The sequence below is a fragment of the Strix uralensis genome, chromosome 5 (genome assembly GCF_047716275.1).
Source record: "Strix uralensis isolate ZFMK-TIS-50842 chromosome 5, bStrUra1, whole genome shotgun sequence".
In the NCBI taxonomy this organism is placed as follows: domain Eukaryota; kingdom Metazoa; phylum Chordata; class Aves; order Strigiformes; family Strigidae; genus Strix; species Strix uralensis.
The window spans coordinates 74,226,210-74,242,213 of record NC_133976.1 but is presented as its reverse complement, the minus strand read 5'-3'; the positions used below and the strand labels follow the sequence as shown (position 1 = coordinate 74,242,213).

Sequence of the window (16,004 nt, the reverse complement as noted above, 5' to 3'; positions counted from 1 at the left end):
CAGAAGAATAAGAGATAATTCCCTTACAAGAAATGTCTGAGAGCTTAATTCCAGTCTGGCAAAAGCAAACACAATTCCACTGATTTCAATGGAGTTACAGATGGCCCACTTAATGTACAACAGGGTTGATCTGGCCCCTCTCCCATACTGTAGCACTGTTTTGCCTAGAAACCTTTGCTTTCAAAGTAATTAACCATGTGTAAACAGCCTGCAACACTAAACTGCAATTAAATAAATGAATAGGAGTCAGAGGTATATTTCGAAACTTATCTCAGTAGTGGACTTTAACAGGAAGTATTGATCTTTTTTCTGTTTAATATCAGGATCTCATGCCAGTACCACAGACAAGAAACAGGATCTGCAGAACAATATCAATTATTGTACACATATTTCTCCCTCCCACTGTTTCCTACAGGCTTTAAACTGGAATAATGTATAAACATAGTGAGAGTCTCAGGAAGAACTTGTTCTTCCTTACAAGCCATCTCAGCACTACAGCAGGTGGGCACAGGCTCTCTTGCTAAAAGCACAGAGGGAGAGAGATAGAGAGAGAGACAGAAGAAAATTGCTTACTGTTTCGAGGCTTCTCCTCATCCATGCCTTCATCTTCATTTTCTGGGTCAATATCTTCTGCTTGAGTTATCCAGTCTAAGTATCCCTTCAAATCCTCCTCTAGCTGTTGTTTTTCCCGTAACTTCTGGAAATCGCCCCGAGCCTTAGCCTTCTCCCTTTCTTTGGAAAACTCCCTAGCCAGAGGGAGGGAGGGATAGGACACAGGTGGAGGGAAGGAAGAGATTGAAAAACAATGGGTTAGATTGATTTCCACTAGGAAGTCTCCACATCCTCTGAGGGACACCCAGCTTTCTCTATTCTTTCAAGACAGACACATGAATGGAGTATCCTTGATAGATACACGTGTAAAACAGCTGGAGTGTCCACATTCTTACCAATGCATAGGAAAACATGAATACCGTTTTCTCATCCTTTCATTCTCAACATTTGATTGACAATTCAAATAAAACACATATGCAACATTTATGTACAATACCATACACTTTCTAATATTATTTACCACTTGATAGTCTCCAACAGTTATCCATAAATATCTATATGAATAATGGTTAATTTAATTCAGTGATGAACTGTTTGACAATAATCTGACATCTGGAGAGTGAGATAGTGGCTCTAATTTTTAGCCAGGTTTCAATTTGTCTTTAAGATTATAAATGTAATCACAAGTAAATTAGGCTAATTGTAAGTGTAATTAATGGTACTCACAATTCTGTACACATTTAATTATGGGAAATTTCACCCACAGTACTGGACAATATATTTAAAAACTCAGATCTCAATGTTTTACTTCAGACTTTCAGTATTCAGGGCTGTTATCTGACATAAAACATACTTTTCAAATATCAATTTGGGTAAACAAACATGATAAATTATGGGTAGACAAAACTAATAGATTCTGCCAGAAAGTGAACTAGGGTAGACATTTGATAATTTTGAAAGACCACTACTGGAAATATAGGCTTAAAACAGAGGGTATAGGATCAGGAATTTCATGTTGCTTAGTTCTGCACCTGAGTGCTTGTTTTGCCTTCTTTTTGGTTGTGGTGCTTTCTTCCTCTCTTTCAGAGACACCTATATTGCATTACTTTTTTTCTAGAAATGATGACCTACCTCTATTTAGAGACTCTCCTGTGGTTCTAAACCAGGTTTTAACACTTGTATTTTAAAAAGTAAGCTTAATGATTGTGAAAAGTGCTGGACCAGAGTACTTAACCATTAAGTCTTATATTTGCTGAAGCAGATTACTACATAAGACACACATAGCAGATGATATGGCCCACTGTTTCTAGAAATGAGAGGTAAAGTAATTCTCTCCAATGCATTATCCATTACCCTTGCTGATGACTGTCAGCAATGAGTGGATGTTTTAAAAAAACTCCACCTAATATTTGTCTTAGGTTTGCTCCTGCAAAAACAAATAGGAAACCTACCACTAACTTTGGTGGGATAACATTAGGATTATGAAAATCCTATCCAAGATGTTAATGAATGCCATGTGAAGTGTCCTCAAGCAACTGAGGTGGAGGTGAGTTTCTAACAGTGATGGTGAAGTACTTCTTTTCCGTCTGGTCCAAAACCCACTGAAAGATTTCCATAGACTTCACAGGATTTGGATCAGGCTTTCAATATTATGAGCTGTGCATGAAACCAGCACTGCAGCAGAATGAAAGTAGGATGATGTATTCATTTCACAGAATCACAGAATCATCAAGGTTGGAAAAGACCTTGAAGATCATCTAGTCCAACCATTAACCTAACACTGATCATTCTCAACTACACCATATCCCTCAGCACTGTATCAACCTGACTCTTAAACACTTCCAGGGATGGGACTCCACCACTGCCCTGGGCAGCCCACTCCAACACCTAACAACCCGTTCTGTAAAGAAATGCTTCCTAAAATCCAGTCTTAAAATTTCAAGCCAAAGTATGTGACAAAGAATGCCTGGGTGATCTTCACCCCTGTCACATTGCTGAGGGTTCAGCCCATCCCATGAAACTGTGATAATGATGGTGGAAATGAGAATTATTGGCTTCTCAAGCCTGAGGTAGATCACAGTCAACCCTGGGACCAAACTTAGTCACAAGGCAGAAACAGCTATTGCAAGCATGGCAAGAATGAAAAATTTTCTCATGCTGGGAGTGATATTTTGCTATTTAAAATGTAAAACAAACAAACAACCCCCCAACAATACTAATAAAAACTGTACAAAGAATTTTGGAAAAATTCAATCAATAGCAGTTATATTTTCTGCTTCAATAAAATCTTTCCTCTAGGTCTGACATAGTGCTTTATCCAAATTAATGAATTAACACTCAAAAAACCCCCATTGAATGAAGCTAAGTATTATTAAGCTGTTTGATAAATCACATCCCAGTATTTCAATTGTTTGATCTTAAAATGATATTCTAGAATCTAGAACAAATGGGTCCAATTTTGAAAGGGACTGAGCCCTCAACTGTAAGTGAGAACTACTCATATTTGCATCAATATGACTTGCAAGAGACTGTTTTAGAAACCAAAGTGGAAAACATCATGAAACAGCTCAGCTTACAGAAAGCAAAATTCCTACTGTGCACTGAAGTGGATCATTTATGTTAGATGCATCTAAGCTGCATGCCTACTTGGGTCTTTTCAGTTCCCACTTACTGCCTCGAATGGGACTGGGGCTGGGGGAAATTCTGACTAAATCAACATGAGTTATTAGCATGATGTCTTTACACTGACTGTCTGCACAGGAGTGAATTTGTTACCTAGCTTTTTAATGGCACAACTGAAAACACTGTGATTGCCTAGTCTAAACGATCTGCAATTGCATGTCTCTTTCCTTTGTACAATGTATGATACTCTACATCTCAGATGACTCTCCAAAAAAGACAACTTATTTAAATTATCTTAATTTCTATGCTCTACTAACATTAAACCATTGAGAACAGGTGGCTCAGGAAATTGCTAATGCAATTCAAACCACCTCCCATGTGGAATGCCAGCCTGTACTCAGGCAAATGTAGTTCACGATCAAGAATTACTAGCAATGGTCATTTACCATCCCGTGTGAAGTGAGCTGGTGACCTCAGTCCAGTTCCTGTTGCAGGCAGGCGTGCATATTACCTCTGCCACCATCGCAGTTGGCAATAAATGGTCACTGTTTGCAGTTTCAGCAGGGAGGCAAAGGACCAAATAAGCTTTCTGATGGAAGTGCCATCTTGAGACTGGAGGTGGCCTTCTCAAAAAAGATTGCACTATCATGTCAAGACAAGGTTGACAAAGGCTTGCAGAACTACCAAGCAATCTGTCTCTTTTCAATGAACAAGAGAACATCAGTTTAAGAGTTGGCGAATCTGGTTGTTTTTACCACAATTCATTTTGCTTTACTTTCCTTTACTGCTCCCAGAAAAGTATAAGATATGTCTGCCAATGGGAATACCAAAAAGCAGAGTATTCTGGAGAGATATTTTCTCTGTGTGAGGTTAGAGTCAAGATCATAAATATAAACACCCAGCTCTGTATCCTGTGCCATTCCAGAAGAAAGTTTCACTTGCCCATCCCTGATGATGGAATACGGGTAATTCTTGTCTATATCTGATCTGAATCTGATTTCTCACATTTAGAGGAGTGATGGAAAGTGAGCAAAACAGCAGAATTCTAGCAGGTCAAAACTCTTGATTACTACTAAATTTACAGCACAAGGCTTCAAATAATCTACCCTGATAAATACACCAAGGAATGGGAGGGTTGGAAGAGGGGGCAGAAGACTAGGAGAAAGTCCTGAAAGGTCACAAAAACTTGCTCCAGAAGGAGCTACAACCACAGCCAGCCTCCCATTCACTCAGACCTCCTCCTCGGCAGTAAAAGCACCAAAGGCAGCCAACTGGGTTTTCCAGGATCCTCTTAAAGCAGAAGAAACAGCTGTTCTTCTGCCCTCCATTTGCCCTAGGCAACTGCTTGTTTGGCCTGTGTCCTGGGATTTGGATCACTGCTAGGCAAAATTTAAAAGAAATGTGAATCTATATGCTTAGGCATGCAGGTCTGAAAGTTGAACACACACTGCCATTTCTTTTCCTCACTAATTGACTGAAACAGATAACAGACGTGAACAGCTCTGATCTCAAGAGACCACTAAGAGGGGCCTCACTGCTCACAGCAATGACGTGGAATCCTTTTGCCTGGGCTTGAGAAGGTCTACCATGTGATCTGCTGACTGGATATTTCCTTTGGAATACATGACTCTTATATTGTGCTCAGTCAAGACAGGAAGAGGATTATAGCTCTACACATGAATACTCTGTCATACTATTTAGCTTGGCATGTGACTAGTAAATTAACCAGAAGGACCATGAATGGATGACATACCTGAGGAAAAACAAATTACAAATATGCTCTTTCGGCAGAGCAGAACTCAGCATTTGATTTTGCAGGTGCAATCAAGGTGTCTTTGTGAGTACAATTAATTACACTTACGTATTCAGAAGTGATTAAAAAAACTAAGCTAATCTGTCATGGATGAAGTCTGCCTACACAAGATGTTTGGTGAAGTTCCTGAAATAGATAAATGGGAAGAAATCAGAGATGCCCAGAATGGATATACAAAGATGCCCAGGAATGCTGCTGTGTATCTACATAGAACAGACAGGTGGATCATTTACATAGACCAGTAATAGCAATAGCAAGTCTCTAAAAAAACTGCTGAATCTGCAAAGTGAAGACACTTTGCAACTCAGCAGAATTTAGAACTATTTTAGAAAGTTAATTGTTTAAGACCTGCTTATTTAGCCCAAAGAAAATTTGGAACATTTCTCCCATAATTTCTACGATTTTTCATGGATGCAAATTCTTAAGTCTCTTTTTACTTTTCTCCAGTTGGAAAAAAAATTGCAGAAACAGTGCAGCTGTCACAACACTGTGAACACAGCCAGAAAGAGTGACTCACAGCTTAAACAAGGTGAACTTCGTCTTTGATTTCAGTTTTCTCTACAGACTGTTGCCATCTCTTACCACTAACTGTGGTGGTCTAGCTGCAGTGTGTCAGGAGGTGGAAGATCTAGGCCCCAAAACACTTTCTTGAGTTGAAAAATGAAAGAGAGAGGAAATTCAATTTTTAATTATGTACAGACACAAATCCAAGTGTAGGTAAATTGAATCAGCAGTGCTTCAACAGTGTGCACTCCTCAGGCTAGGCTCACAGGCACTGTTTATCCAATCAGATACTAGATAATCTTTAACCACTGTCCTATGTGGTCCTTGAGTCCACCTCTGATACAACAGATCACTTTCCATCTGTCAGATGGTCATCATCCTCCACTACTGCTGACATCCTTACCTGCTGATCAGAGTATCCACCTGGAGAAATGAGGAGCTTACATTTTAAAATTGTACCCAGAGTATCACTCTCCAGATATCCAAACACAGACTATTGCCTGACACTTCATTACTGGGGACTTTTTCTGCTCCCATTACTGCTTGGAAACCCTTCTCTTTGCAGCAGCTGTCTTAGAGGCTTGTCTCCTTCAATGGAGTAATGAAGATAGTAGTAATACCTCCTGTAGATCTGCTATTACCTGTCTCTTTGCAGGATGGCCAATGGTGGATCTTCTTCTTTGGTCCTACTACTGCCCTTCCTATGTTGTAGGCACAAGTACTGAGGCCATAATCTTTGTGAGGCATCAAGTCCTCTCTCCTGTTCAGAGATCATTTTCTCTCTCTTTTGATTAAAAGACAGGGGACTTCAGGGCTGCCCACCCAGGCAACAGGTACAGGCTCTGACCAAATTCATTTAGAGCTCATTAAAGGAGGCAGGATGTTAGTAACAAAGAAAGAGAGGATCGATAGAAGTCCTCATACCATATTTATCCATGTACATAAAATGGCTGTAGGCACCCAGTCATGCCCAAATATGGAATTAGAGTCCAATTCTAAGAGACCTTTTTTAAAAAATCTTGTGAGGAATGTTTGTTGGCTTGATTCCTCTAATCATGTGTCTCCCTAGGGGCAGTAAAACTTTTAAACTACTGAGGACAATATCAATTGTTTTTAATCAAAGCCACTAAAATGATGTTTTGCAGTGAGGGTTACACTGCAGAACTGAAATACAGCTAAATGTCTAGATGTCTTAGGAATACTTAAACACTAGAAGGAATTATCCTGCTTCTCTGTTCATCCTTAGAAAAGGTCAGAGGGAAATGATCTCTTCTCTCTGCATCATGTTAAGCTTGTAATCTGCACAATAGAGAAGATGGACTTACTGAAGAAGAAACATGCCCAAGACGCTCTCCAGGGAAGATTGTCTCCCACTAGGCTGTGCTTTAGAGATACTAAGCAATGTGAAAATTTCTCATGTGAGAAGACATAATTTGGCAGGAATCTCATCCCACAAATGTGAAGGGATTTGTCTCATGCTCTATTCCTCCTTCAGTCCCACTGACTTCCAGAAATTTTACTATAATTCCCTTCTTCTATGGTGGTGTGTTTCGCTTACAGGGGAGCATAGAGTTGTCCTCTTCCCACAGAGTACAGGTAGGGGTTTTAGGTAGAGGAACATGTTACAGGCAAAGAGTTATCTTGTATTCCTTTGATTTAGTCAAAAGACTCCTTCCATGCCATTAGGAATGCCATATTTTGCTACTGGCACAGCAATAGCCTAGGCCTTCTATTATGGTTCCCGAGATCAACCCACCACTGCCCGTTGTTTTGGTAACCAGAGAGTAGGAATAGAAATACAAATTTTAAAAAATAAACAATAATAAAACATTTTCCTGGTACTGCTTACCCGCTAAGTACACCGAGAACCAAGTTAAGTACAAAAAATGACCCTATGATGATTAGTGTAACAAAATAGATCCAGGGCCAGTCCCTTCCTATGGCATCATTGACCTGGAAGAGTGGAATGATAATTAGTGAGACAAGCTCAGATTCTGAGCACTGCAAGGCTCCAGCCAAAGAGATCCCAAGTCACCAGCAGTAAGATTTTCAATAGCCAGTTTTCTGGAAATTTATGACAGGTTGACATTAGCAATTTTGAATGCCCTGAGGTTGAATTTCTTTGTCAGAGAGTAACACCTCTTCTGTTACCTGTATTGCTATTTGCAATGTTTGAACATTTTGTCAAAATATTTGAGAGCTGATATGAAGCTTCCTTGGATTCAGATTTTTAACACCTCTGAAAGAATCCTGGTGACAGGGAAGAACCCTTATTATGGAGTCTTGCCCTGTAGCATTGGAAAAAGGACACCAAAACTGTCAGCTTACCCGCTCAACACACCAAGAACCAGATTTAGAACGAAAAAGGATCCAAAGATGACCAGACTGACAAAATACACCCATGGTAACTCATAGCCCATAGCGTCCTGCATCTGGAAAGACGAAGGAAAGTTAGAAGACAGAGAGGGAAAGCAGAAATGATTAGGCAAAGGAACAGATGGAAAGGTTTGTAAACAGAGCCTGTGGTTGGTTTACACATAATCATAGCAAGTGTTTCTGTATGTTCTTTCTGATGTGACTGCTACTTTGATTGCTTTTTTCTTCCTAGATGTTTCCTTACAGGCAGTGATTAATATAGGCTGAGATATAACCATGTGCTGTACTGGCATTCCTGTGGATGCTCAAAGTTGTGGACTGTCACTTTCTGGAGTTTACTTACAGCACCACAAGGGTACATCCAAAGACTTCTAAACTTCTAACCACTGCACATACATATGATTCTTTGCTGCCAGTGAAAATATTGCTAGCTTTTACTGAGCATTGCCACAGTGTGTTGTCAGATCATGTTTACTTCCCATGTGCAGCACAGGTACACATACCTCAGAAAGAAGCATGTGGTAACTGTGGGCAAATACTGATCTTTCCCTGGAAATGCTCTGGTAATCTTCACAGTTTACCACTGTACGCTTTTGAGGAAGGTCCTTTCAAGGCCCACCATGTTCTGACCTGGTCAAGTGTTTTCTAAAGCTGTCTCGCAAACTTCCTTTTTCTCCTTGAAGAATTAATCTCTCCTTCAAAATGTGATTCCTACACAACTGAATACTCAGAGAATTTGAGACTGTAAGCTGAATGACATAAATGTAGGTCTGGCTTTCACACTACTACAAGCATCTGCAAAAGAAGCAGGCAGACTACTGTTTTAGCACCAGAACCTGTGTTATGTGTAGAGCAACTCTAGCACGTAATAAGATATTGTATATACTCTAAAAGCATCTGTACATAAACACTCTTTTATCTTGAAGTCCTCTTCAAAATTATGCAAAGTTTTTGGATACCTTAACAGAATCTCACTTTCATGATGGTATCAGAGAGTCCCTTTTTCTTTACTTTTCATAAGCATCTCCTGAGCCAAACATAGCATCATTAAAGAAACAGATGGTGGTTAACATTTTCAGGAGCACGAAAATGATTTATGAACGTAAATTGCAGACTTGAAAGTACCTAAAGGCATAAAGCGGCCTAGGTTCCCTTGTTTTCCATGCTTTTAAAAATTTTACCATACATTGTCCTCTGCTTTCAGGAAAACGCTCTCTCCTTTGCAACTTAAGCATTTGTTGTGATCACAGAAGAAATATTCTTCCATACATGGGCACAGAGACACACTTCAGGGGAGGCGATCTGACTCAAGATTCATAACAACTCGGGGAAGGAATTTCAGACCTTCAGTAAGACAAGGCAGGAGAGTAACACTAATATAATCAGTTCTTTGTGGATTGAAGTCCATTACCAATTTTTCTTTCAAAGTATAGTCACTAAAGTCCTTGTTTGGCAATAGTCCACTGTCAATGAGCCGATCCAGAACTCTATCTCAGGGCTCCTTCAGCAGAAGAACTGAAGCAGACTCATTAAAAAATAAGCTCAAAATCTGACTCTATGAAAACAGTTCATCAGCTCCTTCCTCATAGGATTAATACATTTGGTGGTCAAAAGAGAGTACCCGAAGATCTAACATTCCCTAATGCATATTACTAGCTTCCCTTTTAATACTTTCATAGAATTATTCAGTTAGTTTGTAAATAATACTATTATTCTTTATGTTTGCAAGCCACATTTCATCCTACATGACCAAAAAAGTAGACACCTCTGGTGTGAAACACATCAGTGCTTTAAAGAGAACAAAACATCATGGTATATAAAGATCGAAGCAAATATTCACCTGAAATCACAGTGGAGAAATCAGGCAGGCAAAATGTAACTGCCCAAGTTGGGATTAAGTGAAGAAATGAGGCTTAACATCGTCTCTCTTCTACAAAGAACACCACTATCTATATAAAGCAGTCCACACAAACGAGTATGGATGACTTTGAAAAACTGCCATAAGAATTTACCAGTGCAGGCACAATGATGACTTGACTTCCCTCTAATTATGATAGATGGTGATAAAAAAGCCTCAGCTGTATGATATTTATCTATTGGCAGTTGTTTTTTTTTTTTTTTTTGTCAGCTGAGAAAGTCAGCTGGAAAAGTAGAACTTCTCAAAGCTGTGATACAAGTGAATCCTAAACAGCAAAGGCCAGGGTGCTGTGTACACAATTCAGGTGCATGTCAGGGTGCCTTTTGTACTATTCTGGCACGAAGAAATTTCCAGGATGGCAAGAAGCTTCCATCGTGGCCTGGTAAAGTATATAAGTAGAGTATAGTGTACTTTGGTTATTCCCAATGCCTGCACAATTGCATAACAATTGTACCAACTAGCATCAACACAAATTAGTCCTGAAAAATAGACCTGCATTCTGGTACAGCAGAGAATTTGGGACTTCTCAGGCTGAACACTTAGGAGATCAGCTTTTTCTCTCATTTTTATTGCCCAGTCATATACGTAACAGAGAAGCTGAGAGTCAGAGACAATGATAGTTTCCCAAGTGTAGAGAAACCATCAGTATTTGGCAGACAGCTGAGTCTGTTGCTGGACTCCCTAGTGCTCTCACGTCTCATTTTCTTTAGTAGAAGGCAAGATTATTCCATACATTGTGAGACTGAGCCACAGGTGACAGGAATGTACGTTATATGGTGATATAACATTAGGTATTTGGTAAATTATATTAAAAAAACCCCTTGATAAGGAGACAGCATACTGTGAGCTTACTATTTGTTCTTGAAAAACATTGGCAGGAGAATGCTGAGATATAGGCTGCTTGGCAGAAGTTGGGGGGGAAAAAAAGGAAATAGACTTATTCCAAACAGTAAGAGCAACATATCAGCATTTAAGAAACATTAAATTCTTGGCTAGGATTGTATCCTTCCAAATATCTGGAAATGCTTCCTGCAAAAATGGAAGTCCAGGATGGACTGTCCTCAACCGAACAATGCTGCCATACAGTTATCATTAAAAACCTTGCACCTGTGTTTGTGTGAAACTGCTTCCTGGAAACTTATCATCATTCTGCGAATATGTAACTACTAATCACGTGTGTATGCATACACATGTCCTGTTGACTGCAGCTGGAGGCTTTCACTGCAAGCATAACTTAGGTGGTAGAGCTGATTTTTTCTGAATTATGCCATTGATGTGGAGAAGCTGCAGAGGGTCATGACAAGATCAGGAGTGTTACCATTTGCACACTACTGAGTGCAGAACACAAGGTGTGCAAAATATATTTTGTACTGTTGTCTATAGTGAACAGAAAATGATTCAGTTATAGGTTACCTCTCTAGGATGGACAGTACAAATTCCTGTACAAGGTTCAGCTCTCTGGTCACTGAGTGTACTTTTTCTCCCCAGGTGTTTACTATTAATCATATGAATCTCAACAGAAAAGGTGGATCATCTAAATTTACAAAGACTAAATTTACAATGAACAAAGACTAACAGCCAGTGTAGGTCTGAATTATAATATTCCAGCTACAGCAGTCAAGGTGATTGCAACCTGATGTCCACTTAAGCATGTATGGGACAACTGTTAGGTCAGCTGGGAGCACAGAATTGGTGGGAATCTGCAGATTGTCATTTATAGAAATAATTCCACTTTCTGAGTAAAACTGCCTGACCTTTCACAGCTCACATCTCAACACTCACATCTCACTACTCACAACAATGAGAAAGTTGGTACTTTTCTGAACGTTAAAGCATCATCTCTCAAAGACCTCAGAAATAAGGATCTCAGATTCCTTCTCATGATTTGGTACATATCCTCTCTGGCACCATGGGGACATTTTGGCTCACTATGCTCCAGCTTTCCAACCTGCAAAGTGGGATACTACATTGCCTCCCTGGATACTGTCAAAGAAACCACTCAGCATCATGACGAAAAGAGGGTATTTCAGCAATTTGAGGTCGATGGACCTTGTGTACTGGGGAAGAACTCTTCATTGCCAAGCATCCTTAATTGCTGTCATGACTATAGCACTTCAACGTCCAGTTGAAGGCTTTTCTCTCAATGATACAGATAATGTCATAGAAATAACACTAGGATTTTTAATTCTGTAGTTTGCTGATCAGAATTACAACCAGCAGTTTCAGCCAGGGGCCAAGGAATAAGAGTCTATTTATCTCTATAAATAGCCTTTGTGCCTATGTTTTCTGGTTCTTCAGAAGACATAGGTGAAGACATATGGGTAAAGCTGCAGGAGATATGCATGCTTTACTTGTTTAGGGATTTATTTTTTTTTCCCCAGGGATAATAGTCTGGCACATTTTGCAAGTATCTCATTCATTACACAGGCATCATAGTTCGAAGATAATGTCAGAGGCATATTATCTATTAACATAATGGCTAAGAATCACCAAGCACACAGTGGAGGTCTTTCGGTCACTTAATGGGAGGGGTACACACAATTCACACACTCACACCCTGACGTTTGTGCCAAACGTCTTTCAAAAATAACTGAAAGTTACAGGAAGAGTTTAATCCATCATAGAAGGACAGCTGTCACTGGAAAGCAGCAGGCTGAAGAAAAAAATGAAGTCTGTCTTGTTCAGTGCACACTACAGGAGAGCTGCAGCTTAACAGAAAGTAAGTTAACTAGGACACCAGGGCTAGGCTTCTATTGAACAAATTGCTGATTTCTAATGACTATAGAATGTTATGATAGCCTTTTTTAAATACAAGTCAAGTGTTTCAAGTATTCTATAATGAAGTGTATAACCTTTCACAGAGTAACATTAATCAAGAGGAGCAGAATACTCAATAAAATTAAAGGGCAGTAAATTTGGAAATTTTGCGTAGAAATGCTATTTTATGCAACATATCTGTTGAATTCACTGCCTCAGGAAATAATCCAGCCAAATGTAATGGTTATGGCCAATAGCAAGATCTCTAGTTGAAACCAAGTCTTTCTTGTAAGGATATAAAACTGGAGAATACTGGAAGCAGGAGACAGCAGAAATAAGAGGTATCAGTTGTCGCTGAATATATATTCCTGCTTAAATCCTTCATTTTGAAAACCATCTTTTCCAGGAGAAGAACTTAAGCACCTTTATAACTTTAAAGATGCATAGAAGTGATTTCCTCAGCTTAGATCAAAGATCAAATGGTAGCCTACTGGCAAGCACGGCTCAGGTGAGACATAAAAGGCCATGCCATACTAATGTGAGATTTCGATATTTATTACTGATCAACTACGAAGTAAAGAGGTTTGGATTAAAACATAAATTTTCCTTTCCCACTCCTTCTTTCCTTCTCTTCCCATGAATGTTTGGGTGAATGCATTTCATTCACACATATGGTCATGGAACTACAACTTTAAACTCTGCTTAAACAACACTAGAAACTTTTTTAATAGGATAATGCACTGTTTTGCACTGTGAGAAAAAAATGTTTTCCCCCAAATGTTTTAGTCAGAACTCAGGTACAAATGCAATTAAAACAAACATAGGATGGAACTTCACCCTTCACAGCTACAGCTGTGTTGACAATATTAAGGGAAAAAAAAAAAAAAGAATCCACATTATAGACAGGTAGTAAATCCTACATCTCAGGCAATGGCTACGTGGCCTATAAAGGAAAGTACTCCTACTCTTCTATTATTTTTTTGGCTTCCATCATATCTTCATGCTGCTTTCATGATAGTTAAAGCTTTGCTTTGTTTCTGAAACTTTCGTCCTACTAGATATATTACATCAGCAGAAATAGCTGAGGAACAAAATACTTATCCCAAATGAGAAAAAGGATATTGCTGGTAGTTCCTAAGAACATCCAGCTAACGATTGTGACTAGCGATAGCATGATTTTTGAGGCTGCTCTGCAAACAAAAAAGAATTTTTTCAATTAATCATTCTCTTCTGTTTAACTTATCAACTGCAGAGTCGATTTGGGCTTAAGAACACCTTGGCTATGCAGTACTTGCAGTCTTCACCTTGAAAGCTCTCGCTAGCAGGCAGAGGACTTGTGATGCGAAGGTTTGACACCTTTCTTTCAACTTCTCCTTAGAGATATAAAACATCTGACAACTGTCTCTTTAGTGGTCATGCTCTTAAACAACTTGTAGGTAGGTAATTGGACTGTGATTATTTAGACTGTGATACAAATAAACCAACCTCTAAATATGCAAAAAATTAGTATTGTTGGTTATCTTTGTTAACAAATCCTGCACATTGCATTTTTCTCTGATCTCTAAACAGTACACTGCTTATGTGATACTGTTTTATTTCATGTAATACTTGTGATAAATATATTAATTATGCATTTTGCAACTTACTGTAAGCCCCACTGCTCTTAGTATTGCTTTTAACAAGGAAATTATTCATTGTTATTCACAATTTCTAACTTTTTCACAAAACTATAAATGCTTGGAATAAGCCCCAGAAAGATTTCAGTGAGGCGACACAGAACTAAAGGTACAGTAAAAAGGGACACAGTACTAAAATTGACTTTCTATGTATGTCAGGCTCCATAAGCACTTTTTCCAGCCTGTGGGGCAAACTAAGGGATTGCTTCTTTAGCACTGAAATCCTACTCATCCTGAATCTGCTGATTTGTTTGGAGCCTGAATGGTGTGAGGCTGCTGCACGTCATGTCAATAAAGACATGAAAAAGCACATTTTTACCTGAGAAATTCCTGGCTGGTCTCCACATACACAGCATGTATCCATCTGACTTCACCATTCACAGAAGGAGCAAGAAAAGGATCACATTTCCTATTACCCATCATATCCTTAAAGCTGGGTTTAGACTTAGTACATTATTATCCTAAGGATGAAGATTCCACCTTGCAGATCATTCAATATTTAAAATCTAATTAGTTGTCTTTGCTCGGCTGGTTTTTAATCCAGTACTCATGTATGTGCATAATTTAAAGCATATGAATAATTTCATTGAAGTCAGTGGTCAATATTATTGTTTCCCACAGAAATTAATTCATATGCATAAGTGCTTTGCTTGAATGGGATGGGGCACAGGATTGTGAGAAATACATGGTAAGGAACTCATTTTCCGAAATTCCCTGGGAAAAATTAAAAGTTTAATGTACGTAGTGACTAAAAATGACAAAAAGTTTAAGAATTTCAGTCTAGACATTCTAATGCAAGATGAGAAGTATTATCATTTATATTGTCAACCTGAAATACTCATTCAGCCTTCCTGAGTCTTTAAGACAGGTGATAAGGGGTGGGAATTTATGGGCTAAGAGCTGACTGAAGGTAAAAGGACAGAGATGAGGGTAAAAAAATACAAAACTCCAAACCTTGTAATAAACAAACAAAAAACCCCTAAAATAAACTAGACTTACTTGCATGGACTTAGGAACAATGGAATAAAATTGCTTCTGAATGGCTTAAAAGGATTCAAGATGCCTTTGCTCTTATTCTGGGTAGAATTTCTTTCTAAGCCAACATTCTAATAGTCTTAAAGGGACTCCAAGTCACAGCTTCTCCTTACGACTGTTCCGAAATACTCCACATTTTGTAGCTGGCACTATCAGATGGATGCAAAGAAGAGACTGGAGAGTTCAACCCAGTTTCAGTCTGAACTGATGATACTCAAAGAAGGAGCAGCACTTGATCAGTTGCTCCTGTTAATTTTTTTTTTTTTGACAATCACATTTCATTTCTTTTGAAGTACTGAAGGAGAAGGCAAATTTAAAGCTCAGTGGTTCTCTCCAAGTACTTGTTTTTAAGGCTCTTCTTACTGTGTTACCTCAATTATGGAATTTTACAAATTCCGTATGTCCATTCTATATGTACATATAGACATCTATAACCTTTTTCCAGTGTCTTCATCAGAAAGGCAAGACAGACCCGAATGAAGACAAGTGCATAGGGATCATGAACCAGGACAGAGAATGCTCCAGACAGGTTATTCTGCTATACGGTCACTGTAGGATAAAAGCGAAGAACGTAGGCAAGATTAATCACGTGTGGGCAGTGGGAAGAATAGTAAGATTCCTGTGTATACCTTGGTTCCCCAATTGTTCAGTATGCTCTGTAGTGATGGAAAGAGCAAATTAAAATTCCCCTCTGAGCTAGAAATATTGGCAATTTGTACAGAACTCTCTGCAGGAGCTAAATGGAGCCATT

General features: G+C 38.9%; 1 protein-coding gene across 14 annotated transcripts in view; it reads right to left on the bottom strand.

Annotated features, from left to right (window-relative positions):
- Positions 1 to 16,004, bottom strand: part of CACNA1C (calcium voltage-gated channel subunit alpha1 C) — a 498,932-nt gene that overhangs the window by 149,611 nt on the left and 333,317 nt on the right. For 12 of the 14 annotated variants that reach the window (XM_074871704.1, XM_074871694.1, XM_074871691.1 and 9 more), the window contains exons 8-9: positions 7,820 to 7,923; positions 574 to 746 (exon numbers count right to left, since the gene is read on the bottom strand). In XM_074871704.1, coding sequence (XP_074727805.1) covers positions 574 to 746; positions 7,820 to 7,923 — 277 coding nt within the window. Of the gene's footprint in view, positions 1 to 573; positions 747 to 7,340; positions 7,445 to 7,819; positions 7,924 to 16,004 lie in introns of all 14 variants that reach the window. The other 2 variants (XM_074871692.1, XM_074871705.1) reach the window with 2 other exon arrangements.